This window comes from Spodoptera frugiperda, chromosome 3, assembly GCF_023101765.2.
Source record: "Spodoptera frugiperda isolate SF20-4 chromosome 3, AGI-APGP_CSIRO_Sfru_2.0, whole genome shotgun sequence".
Classification (NCBI taxonomy): domain Eukaryota; kingdom Metazoa; phylum Arthropoda; class Insecta; order Lepidoptera; family Noctuidae; genus Spodoptera; species Spodoptera frugiperda.
Window position 1 is genome coordinate 4458892 of NC_064214.1, and position 21894 is coordinate 4480785.

General features: G+C 36.2%; 1 protein-coding gene across 1 annotated transcript; it reads left to right on the forward strand.

The window, feature by feature from the left end:
• Positions 1 to 948: 948 nt before the first annotated feature.
• Positions 949 to 21358, forward strand: LOC118274408 (mucin-2-like). The gene is given in 3 exon segments (XM_050707788.1): positions 949 to 1424; positions 11567 to 13391; positions 18686 to 21358. Coding segments are annotated over 3 exon segments (3822 nt in total). The 5' UTR covers positions 949 to 989; the 3' UTR covers positions 20248 to 21358.
• Positions 21359 to 21894: the final 536 nt, after the last annotated feature.

Consider the following 21894-nt stretch of genomic DNA (forward strand, 5'->3'; position numbering starts at 1 on the left):
CACGTTTTTGCTAAATAGAATATGCAGACGCCCAAAATTTGATGTAAGATTGTATTATACTACTTTTTAGGGAGTTTGTCAGTGGTGGAGAGTAATATTATTTTGGGTGTCTTCACATTTTTACCTCCTGTCGCACCAAATTACAAACAAACTCAGAATATCAATAAACTCAGAAATTACACTCAAAATCAATTAACTATACAAGTCGCGCTTGGTCACAGGGAAAAGAAAATCACTAAAGACTGCACTTATGGCCTGCACTACTACTACGTGTTCCGTTTTTTTTACAGTTATTGCTCTTACCAGGCCATTATATCTATGTGTTGCATGTTTTTTTACGTCTCGTAATGCCTACACTTAACTTACGTTCCACATAAAAAAGGCGGCACATTTTTTTAATTCGTTAAAAGTATAAATTCTTAACACTCACAAAATGTCACTTAAATAACACTTATCCCAAAAGCATTCTGACACACACTAACTACCACTTAGAGCATGCAAAGACTAATTTTAAACTATTTTTTATTGTTATTATGACGTAATTTTACAAATTTAACTAAATCACCGCATAAGGCTACGAAAATGCACTTAAAATAAAAGTTTAAAAATTACGTGCGGCATGACATGGATATACGTATAAATACATATTAAATATACCTTAATAAAATTAAGCTATAAAAGAAAATAAAAAATTGAAATTGAACTTATTCACAATGGGCGGGACCGGACTGAAGTTGGATTTAAGAAAAAAATACCTCAATGTTAATTAATTTACAACTAACAAGAAGTATGTAGACAGATGGACAAGTTATTAGATTCTGTCAATTTTGGTAAACTACACCGTTAGAGATTTTATCTTATCTATCCATTACAAATAATTAAGATACGATTAGATTACAAAACTACAATATCTTCTTCAAATAAAATTAGAATACGATTTAGATTTTATATCTGTAGTAGTCACATACGTAGCATGCCGTGAAAACGAAATGATTCTAAAACTAGTTACACTCACTTTCGTGTCGTGCGTAGTCTGTGATTCCTGTGTGAAGTACGATTTCGAAGAAGGTTTTAATGATTTGTTTAGTGATTACGGAGTGTGTAACACATTGCCCTTATGGATTGTCGGCGAATATAGTACTTTGGGTTTAACTAGTCCATTTGAGCAGAGTACCACATTTATTACACCTCTTACAACAATGAGTTGTGCATCATCGCACTTATTTACATTGAACGCAGGTGGTAGAATTGAATTCAACATTTATATGGAAAGAACACATAACAATGATCTGATCCAAATTTTGGTGAACCAAGAGTTACCTGATGGTTCATCATTTGTAACAGGAATGGGTATTGCTAATAATGTGAATGGATGGGACATTTTAAAGATAAACATAGTTGGCCCAAATTCGTATCAAGGCTATGTGAGTAATATGTCATATAATAAAAAAATTAAGAGCTTAGGGCCACCAAATGTCACTTATTTATTTATATATAAAGGAAAGAATGTGGTGCATCAAGTAGTGTAATTGTGTGTATCGAATACCGGCTAAATTAGTAAATTTCCAGGTAACAGGTGAGAAATTTAAATCAAAATAAAGTTAACTTAAGTTATTTTGATTTTATTTTACGCATATTCCGTAAAATACTTAAACAAAACAATATTGCACATTAATAACGCTATCAGTCTGCCGTAGGCCATAACATCCGTAACGCTATAACCCTCGTAAAAAATGTTGTTCCCTTAAATAATTGACGTCATTATTATTTACTATACTTATTCGATACATTTTTAAATAGATAATTATATACCCAGTGTAGATTTTCTGGCGTCTGTATTTTGGCTACGATTCAGTAATCTCTTTGGAGAAACTGAAGGATTTGTCTGTGCAATTATGGACGAAGTTATCCTTACGAATAACTACCGGAAGTATATTATTAAGGATGGGACTGTTGACATATGTCGGGCATGTCATAGCCCTGGTGAATCCATAAGACATATAATTTCTGGTTGTGGTCGTTTGGCTAATGGAGAATATTTGCATAGACATAATCAGGTGGCCAAGATTATCCACCAGCAACTTGCTTTGCACTATCAACTTGTTGAGTTTGAGGTTCCATACAACAAGTATGTGCGCGATCCAGTTATCGAAAACGGCCATATCACGTTGTACTGGGATCGGTCTATCATCACTGACAGGACTATTGTAGCCAATAAACCTTAGCGGTGATAGACCGACAAGCGCGCCGCACGATGGTAATCGATATCACCATCCCCCATGACGAGAACCTAGTGAAAGCAGAGAAAGATAAACAAATAAAATATCTTGACTTGGCTCACGAGGTTGTCGACATGTGGAATGTGGATTCGGCTATCGTTGTGCCGATAGTTGTGTCGGCCAACGGATTAATACCCAACAGCCTCGACAACCACCTTAGGAGGCTGGAGTTGGACGGATGGATCAAGGGCCTGATGCAGAAGGCAGTAGTCCTCGAAACGGCACGTATTGTGAGGAGGTCTCTGTCTCTGGAGCCCTAACCACCGGTGGTTTGGACCATGCTCCTGCTACTGGTCGGCTCCTATTTTTATATTTTTAAATATTATTTTATCTTGTATTTTGTAGTATTTAAAAATGTAATTTTAGAGGAATTTAAATATATATGTGAAAAAAAAAATAAGTAAAAAATAAATGTTTATATAATTATGTGAAAATCAAATAATGACCTTTCTCTATATTTTATTATAGTTAGTGTTATTGAATATACACACAAACATTCCTTAATGCCCAACATCCTTTCGAACATAACCAATGTCAAGTGGCTCTATAACCAGTAATTAAATGTTATGAAAAATCTAATATATACTTATTCAAATACTAAATAAGTATATTTCAGAAAATTAATTTGACATTTTTGGTTAATTTTGCGTACCAGCTTAAAAACCATGTTTTTGAGAAAAGATTAATAATTTTATTATAATTCAGTAACAACTTTTATTCAATAATGTCAAAATTCTTTAGATTTCAAATCAAACCAACAAATACAAAAATATTTTGATTATTTTTTAAATATTACGTGCACTAAATCTGTTTACCGTTTGGTCCGGAGGTTTAAGACGTCCGCTTCTCATGTATGAGGGTGCGGGTTTCGAAACCTACTAACGGCAAATAATAACCCTTGCGCTTCGCTTGGTTCGTCTTGGCAGATGTGAGTTTTTCCGAGTTATATGTACTATCTAAGATTATTTAGACACCACTGACTGATGAAGGAAAAAATCGTGAGGGAAACTAGGCTTATAATTTCTAATTATAAGCTTAAAATCTCAAATCCGTATTAAGCACGCGTGGTGATTAATGCTCAAATCTTCAATTAATAATAACTAGATTGATGCTAACAAAGCTTACTTTTAAAATTGTTTAAGTATGTTAATATAAGAAATTATATTTCACAAAGAATAGTTTGCAGTTTTCTGTATTCTCTATATTGGCAAGAATTCGTATACATTTCTTTTGTCGAGTCGTCAACAAAAGATAGATAATCAATCTTTTTCTTTCTGGAGGTATTCCACATTGGGCACCACGTTTAAATGGCACCGAAGATGTTCCACTTACGGCACCCATAGGTATTTTTTTGTAGCGATGGGTCGTTGAAGGTTTTTCCGTGAACGAAACGTTAACGTTGAATTGCGTTTGTCAACTAGTTGATCAACTAATTAATTTCGTCAACGAGTTAACGTGTCACGAACGTCAACTTGCATAAACGATAAACGCCTAAACGCTTTTATTAACGTATGCTGTTGTAATGTTAATTCACGAACAATTTGATGCAGTTTATCTAATGAAATTGGATAACATTTTATGATGACTTTACCTACTATATACTAGATGATCTAGATGATCTTCCCTCCATAGTTTTTTCAGGCTTAGGACTGACTGATTAATTTGCTATAAAACACCAATTTCCGGCGTATATAAATAAATATAAAATCTTAAATTCGTTATTTAGAGTCCAAATTTATACTTGCCATGACTATCTCGTCGTAGCGGGAGTTTTATTCTTAAAGAAATACAATTTACGTACTTTGAAAATAACAAAACATTGACCGTGTACAAATCATCTCGTTGAATTCGTTGACGAAATCAACTCGTTGACGAATTTTTCAACAGCAAATCTCATTTTCGACCAAAATGACACACCATAAGAGGTTTTCAATTTGCAACGACGATTCAAAAAATCTTAATATTCAACAACTAACTTTTGAATTATAAATGATTTACTTAATATTATTAGTTACAATCGCAGTCATTTTATTAAAAATCACATAAGTATAAAAATGAAAATGCCCTATAAACTTGTCTTACAATTTTAAATAAAACTAAAAAATTTACTATGTGTTATAAAGTACTAGGGTATCATAAGCAAGTTGGAGTGTAACATCGTGTACGTAAATGATACAGTGTTCCAAAAATGGCACCCACGAAAAAAACCTCTGGGTGCCGCACGTGGAACATCTCTATTAGCTTGGGTACCATTTAAACGGGTGCCCAATGTGGAATACCTGTTTTCCCACATCTCTTTCTTTTTTTTTGAGGGGGGAAAATCATCCAATGACTTCTCCCGCCTCGGGTGAGGCGGGAGGGAGTGTCAGACTCTTACTGACTAAAAACCACCCCGTTCCTTCTTCTGCTTTGAGCCGCAGCCCCGGTAACATTTTACGTTGTCCGCAGCTCCGGATCGGGGATCAGTCCTACTGGGTGCGCGTAACGCGACGCGCCATACGCACGGGTCTGGTTCTGGTCGGGCGGCGAGCTACCCTTGCTCTTAAGGGACTTACCGCTGCTATAACAGCGGCCTAACTGTTTTCTCACATCTAGATTCCACAATTTAGGCATAACATGCATCTAGGCGTAGTATGTTGTTAAAGCAGTTTTGAGGGTGTTTGGTGCAAGGATCGGCATCATTTTTTCAGGTATTTTTCCAGGTATTATGTCGTTAGATACCTTTTACCAATAAAGCGAACGTCCCAAATGTAATGGTTGATTAAATATGACTTTTCTTATTGATATGTAAAATTATACTCTAAATATTTTCTTTGATTCAAAATAATATTTTTGTTGGTGGGTGTAGAGTCCAAAATAATGTTGCTTTTGTTGTATTCTCAAAATTAATCTGAAATGATTTCAAAAATAATTCTTGAAAGATTCCAACGTTTGTTCTTTCCCTTTCGCGCCTGGATTTTTTTAGCTTTTAAATTAATTAGAAAACAAACTAAAAGCTATTTTTATCTTAATTTTACTTTTAAAAAAAGTACGTAATACCCTTTCTAACAGTATGCTATATGTCATAGAAATGATTCATTATGAAGTATGAATACGGGTTACTATTATGCCATACCCGTATTTTTACGGGAACAACACACAAAAATTAGCAGTTATTAAAAAAACCCGACATCAAAAACCAAGGTAAAAACTAAAAAGGAAATGGTAACTATTATCAGTCATTATACTGATAGGTTACCGACCCACTGATAGGTAAGAAGTGTTCTGAAAAAAGTTATAAATTAGTCTTAATTGATAATACCAATTATTAAGCCGTATACAATTTAATTACAGATTATTTGTATGATCATTAAGTCATGTTTTGTTTTGACTATTTACCTATCAGCGGGTCGGTAAACTATTAGTACATAAGTGACTGATAATACCTTTGGCTTTAAGTTATTACCTTTTCGAATCCCTGGAAAAATTGTGTCGGTCCATGAACCAAACATCTTGTATATATTGAATTCGACGTATTCCCCTCGGGAGGTGATAATACAACTAATTTCCTACAAAATTAGCCCTGAGGTCCTTGGGCGAAAAGTGGCTAGTTTCTGAGATATCCAACATTTTTGGTTTTGGTAAAAAAATCCCGAATTGATTACAAAAACATCAATAAATAAAAAAAATCTGGTTGGATTTTAGTAGTTTTAGTTTTAATCAGTTGCTAATACATCCGTTATCATTTATAAATACTAATAATGGCAGAAATATCATTCGTTTTAAAATAGCAGTAATTTCTTATAAAATTTTGTTTTGTGTCACTAATTTGGTCGATAGAAAACTGAATTTATTTAAAAAATATATATTAATATATCACACTAAGGTATAAACTATTTATTAGAAAAACTACTTATCATCAATTAATTCTTTTGTTTTTGAGATTTTTTTAAATAATTAGCTAAGAAACCAAGCAAGTTTTTCTTATAGTTTGTACGCTTAGTGTCATATATTTTATTTGACGTAGGGGAACTACCCAAATGCTAGCACTGCACCAAATTATCAGCACCCTGAATAAATCGACCAATTCTAAAGTTTTCACTTACTAATTTGGGTTTCCACACTTATAAATAAATAAATGTATGTTTTTGGAATCCTGCTATTGGGATAATCATACTTTGAGACCTCAAATTGGTGGAAATTATGTAAACAAACATTTGTGTCCTGCAGTTTCTTCTATTTTTGCCTGTTTCTTGTGATCGCCGTGAGGACACGTGTTTACATTTTATGATATATCGTATATTTTACAAATTTAATATTGAAACTACTGATTTCTCTGATATTTGAGATAATATTTGATTATAATCTGAAGAGTAAAATTTGAGGTTCTGGTGATTAATTGGTAAAATACGTAGTGCTGATAAATGGATCGAATATTTTGTAAATTCTAAATTATCAGCACTGGTGATGATAAATGGAAAAAAGCACATAAATACTAATTTTCTAATTTTTAATGTAAATTATGTTTATTTTATGCAAAGAATTAATTTTGTTTTGTAAAAGTAGTTTTTAGTTTAAAGTAGTTTAAAATTGGTTTCCCTAGAATTTCATCATCTCTTCTTATTTATTTCTATTTATTTTTTCTCTTCTTATTTTTTGTTTTATTACCAATATTATTAGCAGAGATTTTGTAGATGGTATGCAAGCTACGACAACTTCTATAACAAAGAAACAATTTTATAATAATACTGGAGATTGTCTTAGTAGTGCGCAATTGGTATGTCTTGATAGTCAACAATATTTACTTACACCAGTCAGATTACAGGACATTTTGATTACTGAAAAAATATCTGAACGAAAAGGTGTTAAATAAAGAGATTGACTTGGCCATCGTACGTAATCGTGCAATAGACCATCGTAATCTATATATATAAAACTCTTCCGTTACTGAGTGACTGACTGACTGACTGACAGACAACGCACAGTCGAAACTACTGGTCGCAGACAGCTGAAATTTGGAATGTAGGTTCCTTGGGATATGTAGGGGAGCACTAAGAAAGGATTTTTGGAAATTCAACCCCAAGGGGGGAAAGGGGTAAAAACGTTTCTATGAAAAATCTTATTCCTTGGGTTTATAAACTTGAAACTTGGCATGAACACGTACATAGGCAAGTAAATATGTTTGACATTATAAGTTTTTTCAAACTACCCTCCAATCGTGATTTAGGGGTGCGATTGGGTGACTGATTTATTAACGCACAGCCGAAACCGCTCGGTATAGGAGTCTGAGATTTTGAACAGAGGTTCCTTTAGTAACATAAGTGAGCACTAAGAAGGGATTTTTGAAATGTCAACCCCCAAGGGGGGAAACGGGATAAACTGAGCCGGGGCTGCGGGAAAGTTCTAACGAGATACCGTGGCCCCGGAACGCAAAGGGCAACTGAAGGAACGAGGTGGGTTTTAGTCAGTAAAAGTCTGACACTCCCTTCCGTTCCACCCAGAGCGGGAGAGGTCATTTGATGATTTCCCAAAAAAAAGACTTTGTATGACAACTTTCAGTCGTCTCTTTAACATACATAATAACATACATAATTATGTACACACATGCATAACATTAATAACATCACGCCTTTAAATCCCTATTTTGTGACACTACCCATACAAACAGCTAAAAGGAAACAAGTGAAGAGACGAAATTTGTCCGCATCCATTTTCACCTAAATTCTTAACGTTAATGAGATTTACTTTTTATTATCAGGTCAACCTAATAGCCTCAGATGTACGTATAACTTCGTAAGAATTTTCTTTCAACTCCTAACCGTTGAGGAGTTGTACCTTCCATCATCAGCTCATTCACATGGGATGATGACTATCAGACGCAAATACTTAAACAGATCTATGAAATTGTCAAAAACGTAATTGAAATGAAAAAAAGATTTCAGCCTGTGGAAGAAAAAGCCCTGTCGAGATCATTAAAAAACGCTATATATAACCGAATTACACGTGGGCGAAGCCGCGGGCGGAAAGCTAGTTCAATATAATTCAATTTAATACGAGAATTGTCTACAAAAGTAGTGTTTTCCTGCGATGGCCAAGTCAATCTATTTTATTTAAAACGTAAAATTAATCTAATATGGATTTGATAACAATTTACATTATAACTTAAGACAGGAGGTCTCTTAAGTAGGGACTAAATAAAATAACCGACTTGGTATTACATGAATCTCATACTTTTTTACGGTACATAAACTGATGAGATGCGAGACTTGGATTTTTTTACGGAATGTTTTTGATGGTATCTCACTTTTTTTGTAGATTCAAATATTCCATTAAACAATAAAATGTAACTGCATCAATAACTTTGTAATCTCATACATTTATATGGGTTTACAAAGTTATTGGTGTGATGAAATAGTAACTGTATCAATAATTTTCTAATCCCATACATTTAGGATTGAAAAGTTATTGATGCAGTTGATGTATCTAAAAAACTGACTGAATTTACAAAATATTTTCCGTTTTTCCCTTGATGTAGGTACTAAATACTAATTTTACACAAAAATTTTAAGATTCTATGTCTGTTAGAAGTGCCTTATACTTTTGATGATCTGTCAGTCAGTGACAAAATTTCGAAACTTTGACGTGTTATTCTTAAATTAATGGTTAAAATTTAATGAAAATGTTTGTACAATGCCTGCTTAATTCAGGCTTCTTGTTTTATCCACAACGAAGTTATAGGCGGTCAAAATTGGCCTGAATGGCTTCGAGAAAAGGATGGTACGGCCGTGACGCTTTTTTTTGCTCGACTTATACAGATAAAATTATTATTAGATTATAAGTAATTGTTTTGTTACCTACCTAATAATTATATAAAAAATAAATAAAAACAGATTTTAATAATGTAACAAATTTTTTTAATGCATTTCCTAACAGTAATAGTTAGGTGCTGATAATTGGGTTGCTCTATGCTAGTGATTGGTGGAGATGGTGCCAGTAAATGGTGACAGACCTATTTTTTATTCTTACTTGTCTAAATAATCTTGGATAGAGGTCAATCATGTTTTTCTTTTATTATCGTCTTCCTTATTAAATATTATAACTATAAAATTTGCCTTAACGGACAAAAGCCTTTTTTTTAACAATAATAAATTGGCTTAAATTAGGACTAACTCTTAAAGTGCTGATAATTGGGTACTTTACCCTAAATTCAGTTTTCTATCGACCAAACTAGTGACACAAACCAAAATTGGATAAGAAATTACTTGCTATTTTAGAATTAATGATATTTCTGTCATTATTAGTATTTATAAATGATAACTGATGTATTGGCAACTGATTAAAACTGAATAACTTAGCCTAAGGCATAATTAGGCTCGCTATCATTGCAGCGGTAAGTCCCCTCTCTGAAAAATGGTTTGAGAGACAATACGACATTCTCATCTACCACCTGACTCAAGTGTTTACCGAACATGGGAGTTTCTGGATATACCTATTTCCGATTGGGTGGGAGGAAATGCCCAGGTATAATCAGTGTGAGTGTCATTACCGGGAGGACACGGTGGAGCATACCGGTGGTGTTTTTTTTTTTTTTGAGGGGGAAAGTCATCCAATGACTTTTCCCGCCTTGGGCAAGGCGAGAGGGAGTGTCAGACTCTTACTGACTAAAAACCACCCCGTTCCTTCTCCTGCTTTTCGAGCCGGAGCCCCGGTAAACCCGCTAGGTAGTCCGCAGCTCGATATCCTCGGTTTAGGCCGTGGTATCGAGGGAGGGTGACTAGAATGCCATCTCGTCGTTATGCGTTTTACGAAGTAGTCATGCTAGCTAAAAAGTAGGCGCGGCGCGTGAGGTGACGAACCTCACACCCCAGCCGTTGCGCGAGACACTCGACTCAAAGACTCAATAGACCGATGAAGCCCAGTAAGGCTGATGCCTGATATGGAGCCACGGATGATTTAACGGGTTGCTGGGGCTTCGGCACGAAGGGCAGAAGTAGGACAGAAGTAGTTTTTAGTGAGTGAGAAAAAAAATCTCAAGATATACAAAAGTAAGGTAACTATTTTTTGCAAAAAAGCCGGCAACGCACTTATATCGTTTCTGGTGTTTCAAGTGTCCATGGACGGCGGCGATTGCTTACCATCAGGGGGCCTACTCTGGTTCTCGAATCCGAAGTTTCGCTTAATTATCTAAAATAACGCTTTATTTTTAATTTCAAATCAAAAAAATAATTTAATTTTTGTTCACAAAGGTTCGCAATAAATAGAATTGTAGTACGAAATCTGCGAAGTTTCGGACGAAACTTCGTTTTTCGTTGAATTAGAGTAGACCCCAGGTGATACGTCTGCTCGTTTACCGCCGTGTTTCATAGAAAAAAAATTGCTTGGAAAGAGATTTCTTCTGGACAAATTCTGATTTATTACTGCCCACACGTAACCGCTGTTTTAATTATTTTTACTGCCCATTTAATAATTTTTCTGGTCAATTACATATATATTCACTGATCCATTTCATTATTTTTTTGTTACTCATTTTTGTATAAACAAACAATTTGTTAAAGCTAAGCAGTAAACTGCTTAGTTTTAACTGCTGTAGTTCAGCAGTTAAAACTAATTAAACGTGTCATTTGTAATTTTTAACTTACCAAAACTACTAATTACAACTGCCTCTTTAAATGAGTGCCCAAAAGTAACAATGGTTCTCGACTTTTAAAGTTGTTTTCATAAATTTATTGTATGCTTCTGAACCGAAATGTTTTGTATATTATTTTTTTTTAAACATGCCGGTAATCGAGCAGACGTATTACCTGATGGTAAGCAATCGCCGCCGCCCATGGACACTTGAAACACCAAAGGCGTTACAAGTGCGTTGCCGGCTTTTTGGTAGTTAGGAATTTAAGGGTTGTTGTTCGGGAATCGGGGATGGGGAAGATTGGGAAGGGGGGAATTGGGCCTCCGGTAACCTCACTCACACAACGAAACACAAGCGTTGTTTCACGTCGGTTTTCTGTGAGGCCGTGTTATCACTCCGGTTGAGCCGGCCCATTCGTGCCGAAGCATGGCTCTCCCACAATAAATATTTACATTCTAAACACTTTAACTCGGAAAAAGTCACATTAGTACTAGTCTGATTTCGAACTGTGGTTCGAAGTTCTCATGCACGAGAAGCTTTAAAATCCGCGCTATCACCACTATAAAAAATGTGATAATCGAATAATCAGATAGATTAATAAATTAATAAATTCGATATTTTAGCCAACCTAGCCCTAACTAAAAGTAAATTATTAACGATTGGTAATTATACTTTGTTTCAGATATCCATTATGGGTATGGCATCTCCTGATTCTATACTTTTAGTTGATTCATTCCGATATGTACCACCTGACACGGGTGAAGATTATTGCCGCCTCTATGAAGATGATCCAGATCCAACGACTCCGGAGCCAACTACAACTCCAGAACCAACCACCACTCCTGAACCCACAACAACACCGGAGCCAACCACTACTCCAGAGCCCACGACTACTCCAGAGCCAACGACTACTCCAGAACCAACGACTACTCCAGAGCCAACTACTACACCAGAACCAACGACTACTCCAGAGCCAACGACTACTCCAGAGCCAACTACTACACCAGAGCCAACGACTACTCCAGAGCCAACTACTACACCAGAACCAACGACTACTCCAGAGCCAACGACTACTCCAGAGCCAACGACTACTCCAGAGCCAACCACTACTCCAGAGCCAACCACTACTCCAGAGCCAACAACTACTCCAGAGCCAACCACTACTCCAGAGCCAACCACTACTCCAGAGCCAACCACTACTCCAGAGCCAACCACTACTCCAGAGCCAACCACTACTCCAGAGCCAACCACTACTCCAGAGCCAACCACTACTCCAGAGCCAACCACTACTCCAGAGCCAACAACTACACCAGAGCCAACCACTACTCCAGAGCCAACCACTACTCCAGAGCCAACCACTACTCCAGAACCAACCACTACTCCAGAACCAACGACTACTCCAGAGCCAACCACTACTCCAGAACCAACGACTACTCCAGAGCCAACTACTACACCAGAACCCACCACTACTCCGGAGCCAACAACTACTCCTGAACCTACAACCACTCCTGAACCCACAACAACTCCGGAGCCAACTACAACCCCAGAACCAACTACCACTCCTGAACCCACAACAACACCGGAGCCAACGACTACTCCAGAGCCAACCACTACTCCAGAACCAACTACTACTCCGGAGCCAACCACTACACCAGAACCCACCACTACTCCAGAGCCAACTACTACACCAGAACCCACCACTACTCCGGAGCCAACAACTACTCCTGAACCTACAACCACTCCTGAACCCACAACAACACCGGAGCCAACTACAACTCCAGAACCAACCACCACCCCTGAACCCACAACAACACCGGAGCCGACAACTACTCCAGAGCCAACAACTACTCCAGAGCCAACGACTACACCAGAACCTACCACTACTCCAGAGCCAACGACTACTCCGGAGCCAACAACTACACCAGAGCCCACCACTACTCCGGAGCCAACAACTACACCAGAGCCTACCACTACTCCGGAGCCAACCACTACTCCCGAACCTACAACCACTCCTGAACCCACAACAACACCAGAGCTCACCACTACTCCGGAGCCAACAACAACTCCGGAACCAACAACTACACCAGAGCCTACCACTACTCCAGAGCCAACAACTACTCCAGAACCTACAACCACTCCTGAACCCACTACAACACCAGAACCCACCACTACTCCGGAACCAACAACTACACCGGAGCCTTCCACTACTCCGGAGCCAACAACTACCCCCGAACCTACAACCACTCCTGAACCCACAACAACATCGGAGCCAACCACTACACCAGAACCCACCACTACTCCGGAGCCAACAACTACACCAGAACCCACCACTACTCCGGAGCCAACAACTACTCCAGAGCCTACCACTAGTCCAGAGCCAACAACAACTCCGGAGCCAACAACAACTCCGGTGCCAACGACTCTAGAACCAACAACAACACCGGAACTTACAAGTATTCCAGAACCAACAACGACACCAGAGCCGCCAACAACAACAGCAAACGATTGTGATATGGCAAATACTAATAGTTTTTGGACACCACTTACTATCACAATGGTTGTTCTACTATCACTCATAATCCTTGTTCTTATATGTCTGCTATTTTATGAAATTGGACGAAGAAGAGCTAAAGCTGCAGCAGTTGCCAAGATAGGTGCAAGTTTAGATTTTGAAGACATTCCAAGTACTTTTAAAGTACCACGTGTAAAACATGTATTCCCGGACGTCAATACAAATCCATACGCAAGAAGTAATTCATTTTTACCTTAACGGATTCTTATTTTCGATCAAGACCATGTGAGGAATTTAAATATTATGGCTGGATCAGACCAAGGTCCACACTAAAAACAACAAGCGACTTACTCTTTCCGGTGATTTTATGGATAATATGAGCTATTTCTTTTAAATCTAGACACACGGCAGTGTGTCCGCCAAGTTCGAGCAAAAAACCGACACACCGGCCGTGGGTTATATTACACGAACCATTTCGGGCCAAGTTCGACCCACCTATAACTCAAAATCTATTTTATCTACGCATATGAAATTTCTAGTATCTGTCGAGATCTACTTACTTATCTAAAATACAAAATTTCATTAATGTACCTATTGTAGGTCTTGAGATATTGACGTCAGAAAATCGCTATTTTTACTATACACTCACTGACTGACTGACTCACTCACTCATCAAAAACCTAGACCACTTCCAATGGTCGTATTGACTTGAAATTTGGCATGGAGGTAGGTCTTTAGGTCAAGGTAAAGGAAAAAATCTGAAAATGGCCAAGTGTGAGTCGGTTTTAAAAATAATGAAGGTGTAAATTCATACCCCTAAGAAACTAAAACAAAAAAATTATCTATATCTTCCAATGGTCGTACCGACCTAAAATTCGTTACGAAGGTTTGTATTTAGTTAAAATAAAGTAAAATTTGAAAAAAAGAAAATAAACCTTACAAAAATAAATGAAATCCCACCCAAAACATAAATGTGAAAGGCTGCCAAGTTCGATAATATTGGAATGCTTCGCCTATAAAAGAAGTGAGATCTAAATAAGTACCAAGTTCCATACACAGACCTCAGTTAAAAATGATATAACTTGGCAAGTTTTATTAGAAAATTATATAGTTGACTCATTGCGTTTAGTAAGTTTATAACAAAGTGTGTGAAAACTTGCCAACTTGTTATATCATTTTTAACTGAGGTCTGTGTATGGAACTTGGTACTTATTTAGATCTCACTTCTTTTATAGGCGAAGCATTCCAATATTATCGAACTTGGCAGCCTTTCACATTTATGTTTTGGGTGGGATTGAATTTACGAGAGAGGGAACGATAAAAGCTGAAGAAATTACTAATTCATTTATGTAGTTATAAATAAATAGTAATTTCATTTCAATTTAAAACAGAAAAAGGTTTCGTTTTCGCATCATTTAGGCAATAAAGGAAATTAACATAATTATAGATTTTCGTAATATTCAGTAACAAATGCTAATCATTTTGAATTTCAGTTAATAAGTTTAACTGTTGTTTATGTTAACACCAAAGAATCAAATAACTTCGTTTTAAAACTAAATATTTCAAATATTTTAACAAGTATCGTAAATTGAGTTCGCATTTATTTTTATCACAAGATAATAAAACCTTATTATGACTGATGCATCGATTTATGGTATTGTTGTGATAAGTATTTAATATTGTACAGGGTTACAGATTAAATCGACCTTAATCCTTTAAGAGATGATAGTTTTTTTTCATTTCTGACCGATTCGACTAGAGAACTCCACATCCCTTATCTATTTGATTAGGAATAGTCAAATCGGTCAGGAATGATAGAAACTATCATCTCTCAAAGAATTTAGGTTGACTTAACCTGTCACCCTCTATAGGTATATACAACGTGTAACAAAAAGGGGGTATACATATCAAGTACACGGCTTCTAGATAACATAACAAACGATACGGTAAGGGTTTTTTAAACTAATTTTTTCATGGTACCAAGTTATGAATTTTTCAATTCGCGCCGCCGCGTGATTCTAAATTAGGTAGACAGGTATTAGGCGATCAGATTGAGAGAATAAATGTTTCGTAATATTAGCGAGTGATCCCTGTAGTGTTGTGACACGTTTTTATGATTTAAAATCAAAAACTATGCGATATCAGTTATTTGGTACAAAAAAATTTTTAAACGTATTTTAAGCTGAAACTTCGTGTAGAGACTCTATTCAACCAGTATTCATCAGGGCTTCTTGATGTATATGGGTATTTTGTTACACGTTGTATAGGAACTACAATTTCATAAGTAATATTTTACAAAACGGATCTCATATTAATATTATATGTGCACTAGCTCCTGCCAGCGGCTTCGCCCGCATTCCCGTGGGATAAAAAGTATCCTATCGCCCAAATCAGCTCTTACCGTGTGGATACCAAATTTCATCAAAATCCGTTCAATAGTTTCAGCCTGATTGACGGACGAACATCAAAACATCCAAATAAACAAATGTATATATGCCTTAATATTAGATACATAGACATTAAAAAAAATAGCCAACTAAACAAAACCCATGCATGTATAAAAAAATGTTCAATTTAGTAGCTATGTATTTATAAATAATATAGTCTAGTGACTTCTAATAATTTTGACATAAGGTATATAAAGGAATGCAATGATTATCGTTTATGTTGCACAGAAATTATCATTTATTAATTATGATATCTTATCCGTATCCATTACCAATTTTTTAGATATGTATTGAATTTAAATATGAAATAATACCGGAATAGTTCATAGCCGTACAATTTGTGTACCGAGATGATTCTCAAAGTTTTAATTTTTGTTATCTTTGTGTCGTTCGTAGTCAGTGATGATTCCTGTGTGAAATACAATTTCGAAGAAAACTTCAACGATTTGTTTAGTAATAATGGCCCGTTATGCAAGAACCATGATAGCACGAAGCCATGGATTATCGGCGAGTACAGTAATTTGGATATAAACGGACCAAATAAGCTCAGTACCAAATTTATAACACCGTCACCAGGTAGCACAGCAAGTTGTATGTCGACGTTCCCATTTAAAATTTACAAGGGTGGTACAATTGAAATTGAGATGTATACAGAATCAGAAATAAACCATTTCATTCAAATTGTGGTCTATGACAAAACGTACGGCCAAGAATTTGACAAGGAGAATCCAGTCCCAGCGAAAGGATGGCGTACTGTGAGCTTAGAAACTAATTTGGGCCCAAATACATATGAAGGCTACGTGAGTACTGTATATATATTCTTATAGTTTTCGATTTAAGTGACATAAACAATAAATATACCATCGAATAAGTAACTCGTCTATGCTAAAAATATATGTAATAAATTATAACAGTGTAAATAGTTGTTATAAATAATTTCTCCAAAAATTTGTTTATATCAATTTTATACTGTAGTGGTTTTAAAGAATTTATTCGTAGATGAAGAAATAAAAGTTAATTGTGTCCTATCTTTTTACATTTCTATTGCGGGGTAAGAGGGAGGTCAAATATACCAAAAATGATGACACAGACTAAAGTACATACAACTTTATCCAAGTGGTATATATTTTCTATATTTATATAACCATGTTTTAAATTCAGACAAACAGTGCTTAAATAAATAAATATTATACCCGTAAATAATCTGCTTTCAATATCATTTGAAATATTTTATCTTTTTTAGGGTTCCGTAGCCAAATGGTAAAAAACGGAACCCTTATAGATTCGTCATGTCTGTCTATCTGTCTGTCTGTCTGTCCGTCCGTATATCACAGCCATTTATTTCCGAAACTGTTGGGCCTACATAGTTGAAACTTTTTAGGTTGATGTATTTCGGTAACCGCTACTCAAATGTTTATAAAAATTAATAATTAAAAAAATTTATGGGGGACACTCCATACTTGGAACCAATTCATTTTTTTTTAGCTAACGTATCTGTGTCTATGGATAGGTCTTTAAAAAAGACATTAAGGTTCCTAAAACTATTTTTTGGTGCTCCCACACAGCAGTTATATAACGTTATACAACATTGTGTAACATTTATAACAGCATGTAACATACTCTACAACCACTGTTATAATTTGTTTAAACACAAATGTTATTGTTACACATTGTTGTATAACGTTATATAACCGCTGTGTGGGAGCACCATTTCGTCAAAATCAATTGTTTGAAAGTTAAACAATTCCAAAGTGACAAAATTCGAATAGCGGTTATCGAAATACATCAACCTACAAAGTTTCAACTATGTAGGCCCAACAGTTTCGAAAATAAATGGCTGTGACATACGGACGGACGGACGGACGGACAGACAGACATGACGAATCTATAAGGGTTCCGTTTTTTGCCATTTGGCTACGGAACCCTAAAAATGAGTGCGCCCCCCCCCCTCTAACTTTTAAAATAAGAGAGTGAGAAAACTAAAAAAAATATATGCTGTAGATTTCAATAGAAACTTTTAACGAAAATTGGTTTGAACGATTAATAGTTTAATAGTTTTGAAGAAATAAAACATTTTCAAAAAGCGCAAATATATGTAACTTTGTCGTTCATACAAACACTATGTCATCTACTTGCTGCTACGGAACCCTTCATGGGCGAGTCTGACTGGCACTTGGCCGGTTTTTTCTGACGGCAGTTGATATATGAAAAGTATTGTCTAAAAAAACACTACGAACAAAATTGTCTATAGGCACATACGTATATGGAGATCTCAGTCCGAACTGAGATATGAGGGTTGAAAGAAGCAAGAGTTACTAATTTTATTTTGCATTTTTTATTCAAGTTATTCAAAATTTTGCCACAATTCTTAGCTTCAAATTGATCGCTTCTGTCCTTTCCGATCGTCGGGCACTGAAATACCACACCGCAATATGTGGTAAGCCAGATAGTAATTTTTGTTTCTCAGTCGATAATCTGTGGGATGCTTTAAAGGTGTTGTGGTATGAAGGTTCATGAGCGTCAGATGCGGTACCATTGAGTGATTTTTTTTTATATAAGACTCCATATATTTTTTTGTTTTTAGTTATTTTTTTCAGTTTTTTCACATATGATCAACTGCCGCCCTAAAATTAAAAAGCACCAGTCTCCATACAAATTGAACATTGTCATTTCATCCAATATTCTTATTAATATCTATCATACATTTTTTCATATTTAACTTAACATTAATTGTTCCAGGTATCTATATTGGCAATGGCATCGAACGAATCTATCATTTTAATTGATTCTTTTCGATACCTACCACCAAATATGAATCCAGGGTTATGTCAAATCTATGAAGAAATTACAACAACAACCTCAACTACAACAACCCCAACTACAACAGACCCGACTACAACAACCCCGACTACAACAGACCCGACTACAACAACCCCGACTACAACAGACCCGACTACAACAACCCCGACTACAACAGACCCGACTACAACAACCCCGACTACAACAGACCCGACTACAACAACTCCGACTACAACAGACCCGACTACAACAACCCCGACTACAACAGACCCGACTACAACAGACCCGACTACAACAGACCCGACTACAACAACCCCGACTATAACAGACCCGACTACAACAACCCCGACTACAACAGACCCGACTACAACAGACCCGACTACAACAACCCCGACTACAACAGACACGACTACAACAACCCCGACTACAACAGACCCGACTACAACAGACGCGACTACAACAACCCCGACTATAACAGACCCGACTACAACAACCCCGACTACAACAGACCCGACTACAACAGACCCGACTACAACAGACCCGACTACAACAACCACGACTACAACAGACCCGACTACAACAGACCCGACTTCAACAACCCCGACTACAACAACCCCGACTACAACAGACCCGACTACAACAACTCCGACTACAACAACCCCGACTACAACAGACCCGACTACAACAGACCCGACTACAACAACTTCGACTACAACAACCCCGACTACAACAGACCCGACTACAACAGACCCGACTACAACAGACCCGACTACAACAGACCCGACTACAACAGACCCGACTACAACAGACCCGACTACAACAGACCCGACTACAACAGACCCGACTACAACAGACCCGACTACAACAGAGCCGACTACAACAGACCCGACTACAACGGACCCGACTACAACAGACCCGACTACAACAGACCCGACTACAACAGACCCGACTACAACAACCCCGACTACAACAGACCCGACTACAACAGACCCGACTACAACAGACCCGACTACAACAGACCCGACTACAACAGACCCGACTACAACAACCACGACTACAACAGACCCGACTACAACAGACCCGACTACAACAACTCCGACTACAACAGACCCAACTACAACAACCCCGACTACAACAACAACAACTTCAATTACAACAATCCCAACTACAACAACTACAACTACAACAACAACAACCTCAATTACAACAATCCCAACTACAACTACAACAACAACAATGACCCCAACTACAACAACAAGCCTAATTACAACAACCACATCAGTTGAGGAACTTGATCCAACGAACGGGACAGAGTCACCGGATCCTTGTCTGACATCACCTATTCCAGACCCCGGCACTACCCAAAACCCGAATAGTTTTTGGAATCCACTTACTATCACAATGACAGTTGTTCTCTATGTTATAGTCTTTGCCTTAATATGTTTATTATTTTATAGACTTGGAAAAAGGAAAAGAAAGTCTCAAGATGCAATCATTAATAATATTGAAGATATCCCTAGTACTTTAAAAGTACCGAGGGTAAGGAGTGCATATCCAGATATCAATATTAATCTATATGAAAGAAATTATTCAGCAATACCATAAACGAAACGATATACCTATAAACAATATTTAAGAAATTTTATTTTTCGGTACGTGATAATATTAAAATTATTTTGTTGAGAAAAAATTTAAAAATACCATCTTTTCGAAATAAGATCTGAAGTCACTGGCTAGGTATGTTATCGTGCCATATCAAAATACCATTGCAATGAATTTATATTACGAAAGTACTTATTCGCTTGCGGCCTCATCTAGCTATTTGAAATATTGACGTGTAAAACTGTTATTTTATAACCTATTTACAGAAATAAATATCATTTATCATTTTATCACTTGTTGTATCTTGTGTCAGGAGTCAGAAGCTTAAACGTCCAAATGAATATAATATCCAACATTATGGGTTACATAATACATAATTATTATGGTTTCTTAAAAAAACGTAACTTCATATAAGTATTATTTTAACCAAAAATATTAATAATATCTATGTTTCATAGTGACTGTGGAAACTGTTTATTCATTATCATCACCATTACCTGTCGGTCTGCCAGCGACTAGTACCCGCGTTCCCGTTGATAAAAGTGTCCTATCATCCACACACCCTGTCAGCTCATACCCTGATGAAATTTGGTAATAATGTTTATTGTTAAATTGTTTATTGTGTATTGAAATGTGTATTGTAATATTGTTAAAAATTCAAACAAAGACCAGTTTGTATTGCTTTTTGAGACTACGAACTTCATTTTTAGAACCTAACATAATATGATGGGCATTCGTAAACGTTCTCAAAAAGTAAATAGGTATTAGATATGATAATTAATAGATAACATTAAATAAAACAATAATTTATTGTAGAAGATTAGTCTAATCACAAATACATACTACTAGAGTGGTATAAATTATATTATTACCTATATCAAGATTATGATTATATTAATTTATTCAATTGTTTATAGGAAAGATGATTATTTTTTTACTATATTACATAAAATTACTTATAAGTAACGTATACCTATCTTATAGGCACGAAGAACAGTATATACTCTAGTATTTGTTGTGTCATTAGTAGTAATGGCTAGAATGTACTCGAATTTTATAATTTTGTAAAGCATGAAGTGATATTTTATAAATATAATCAGATAAGTTTTATATATACCATGTTTTATTACTTGACCCCTCAGAAGTTTAAAATTTTACTGATAATTTTCTTACCTTTTATTTCAATCGAGAATAGAGATGATGGCTTAGTCTTACTGATTGATTTCATTTTAACTTTAGTTTTTTTTGTACTTTTCATGCTTATTAAGAGAAATTATTTTGAAACATTACGACGTCATAGTATTTTTATGGGATAAGGGCCACCACGATAGTAAGCGATTAGCGCCGCCCGCCCAATGGACACCCGCAACACCACAGGTGCGTTGCCGGCCTTTTGAAATGGAATACTGGAAGACTCTTTTCTTGTAGGTCGTATCAGTTGCATAATAAGAAATAATTTAACGTAACATATTTAAGAAATTCGAAAAAAAAATGAATTTGGCTATAAATCAGTAGTCATAATCCGTATTGTTTCCGTCATAATTCCAATTGACTCGATAAGCAAAAATGGGTGCAGCATTAATTGGTTGCGGGCGAGCATTAAAGCCACACACGGTTTGACATACACGCCTTTTAAAAGTAGACAGAGGC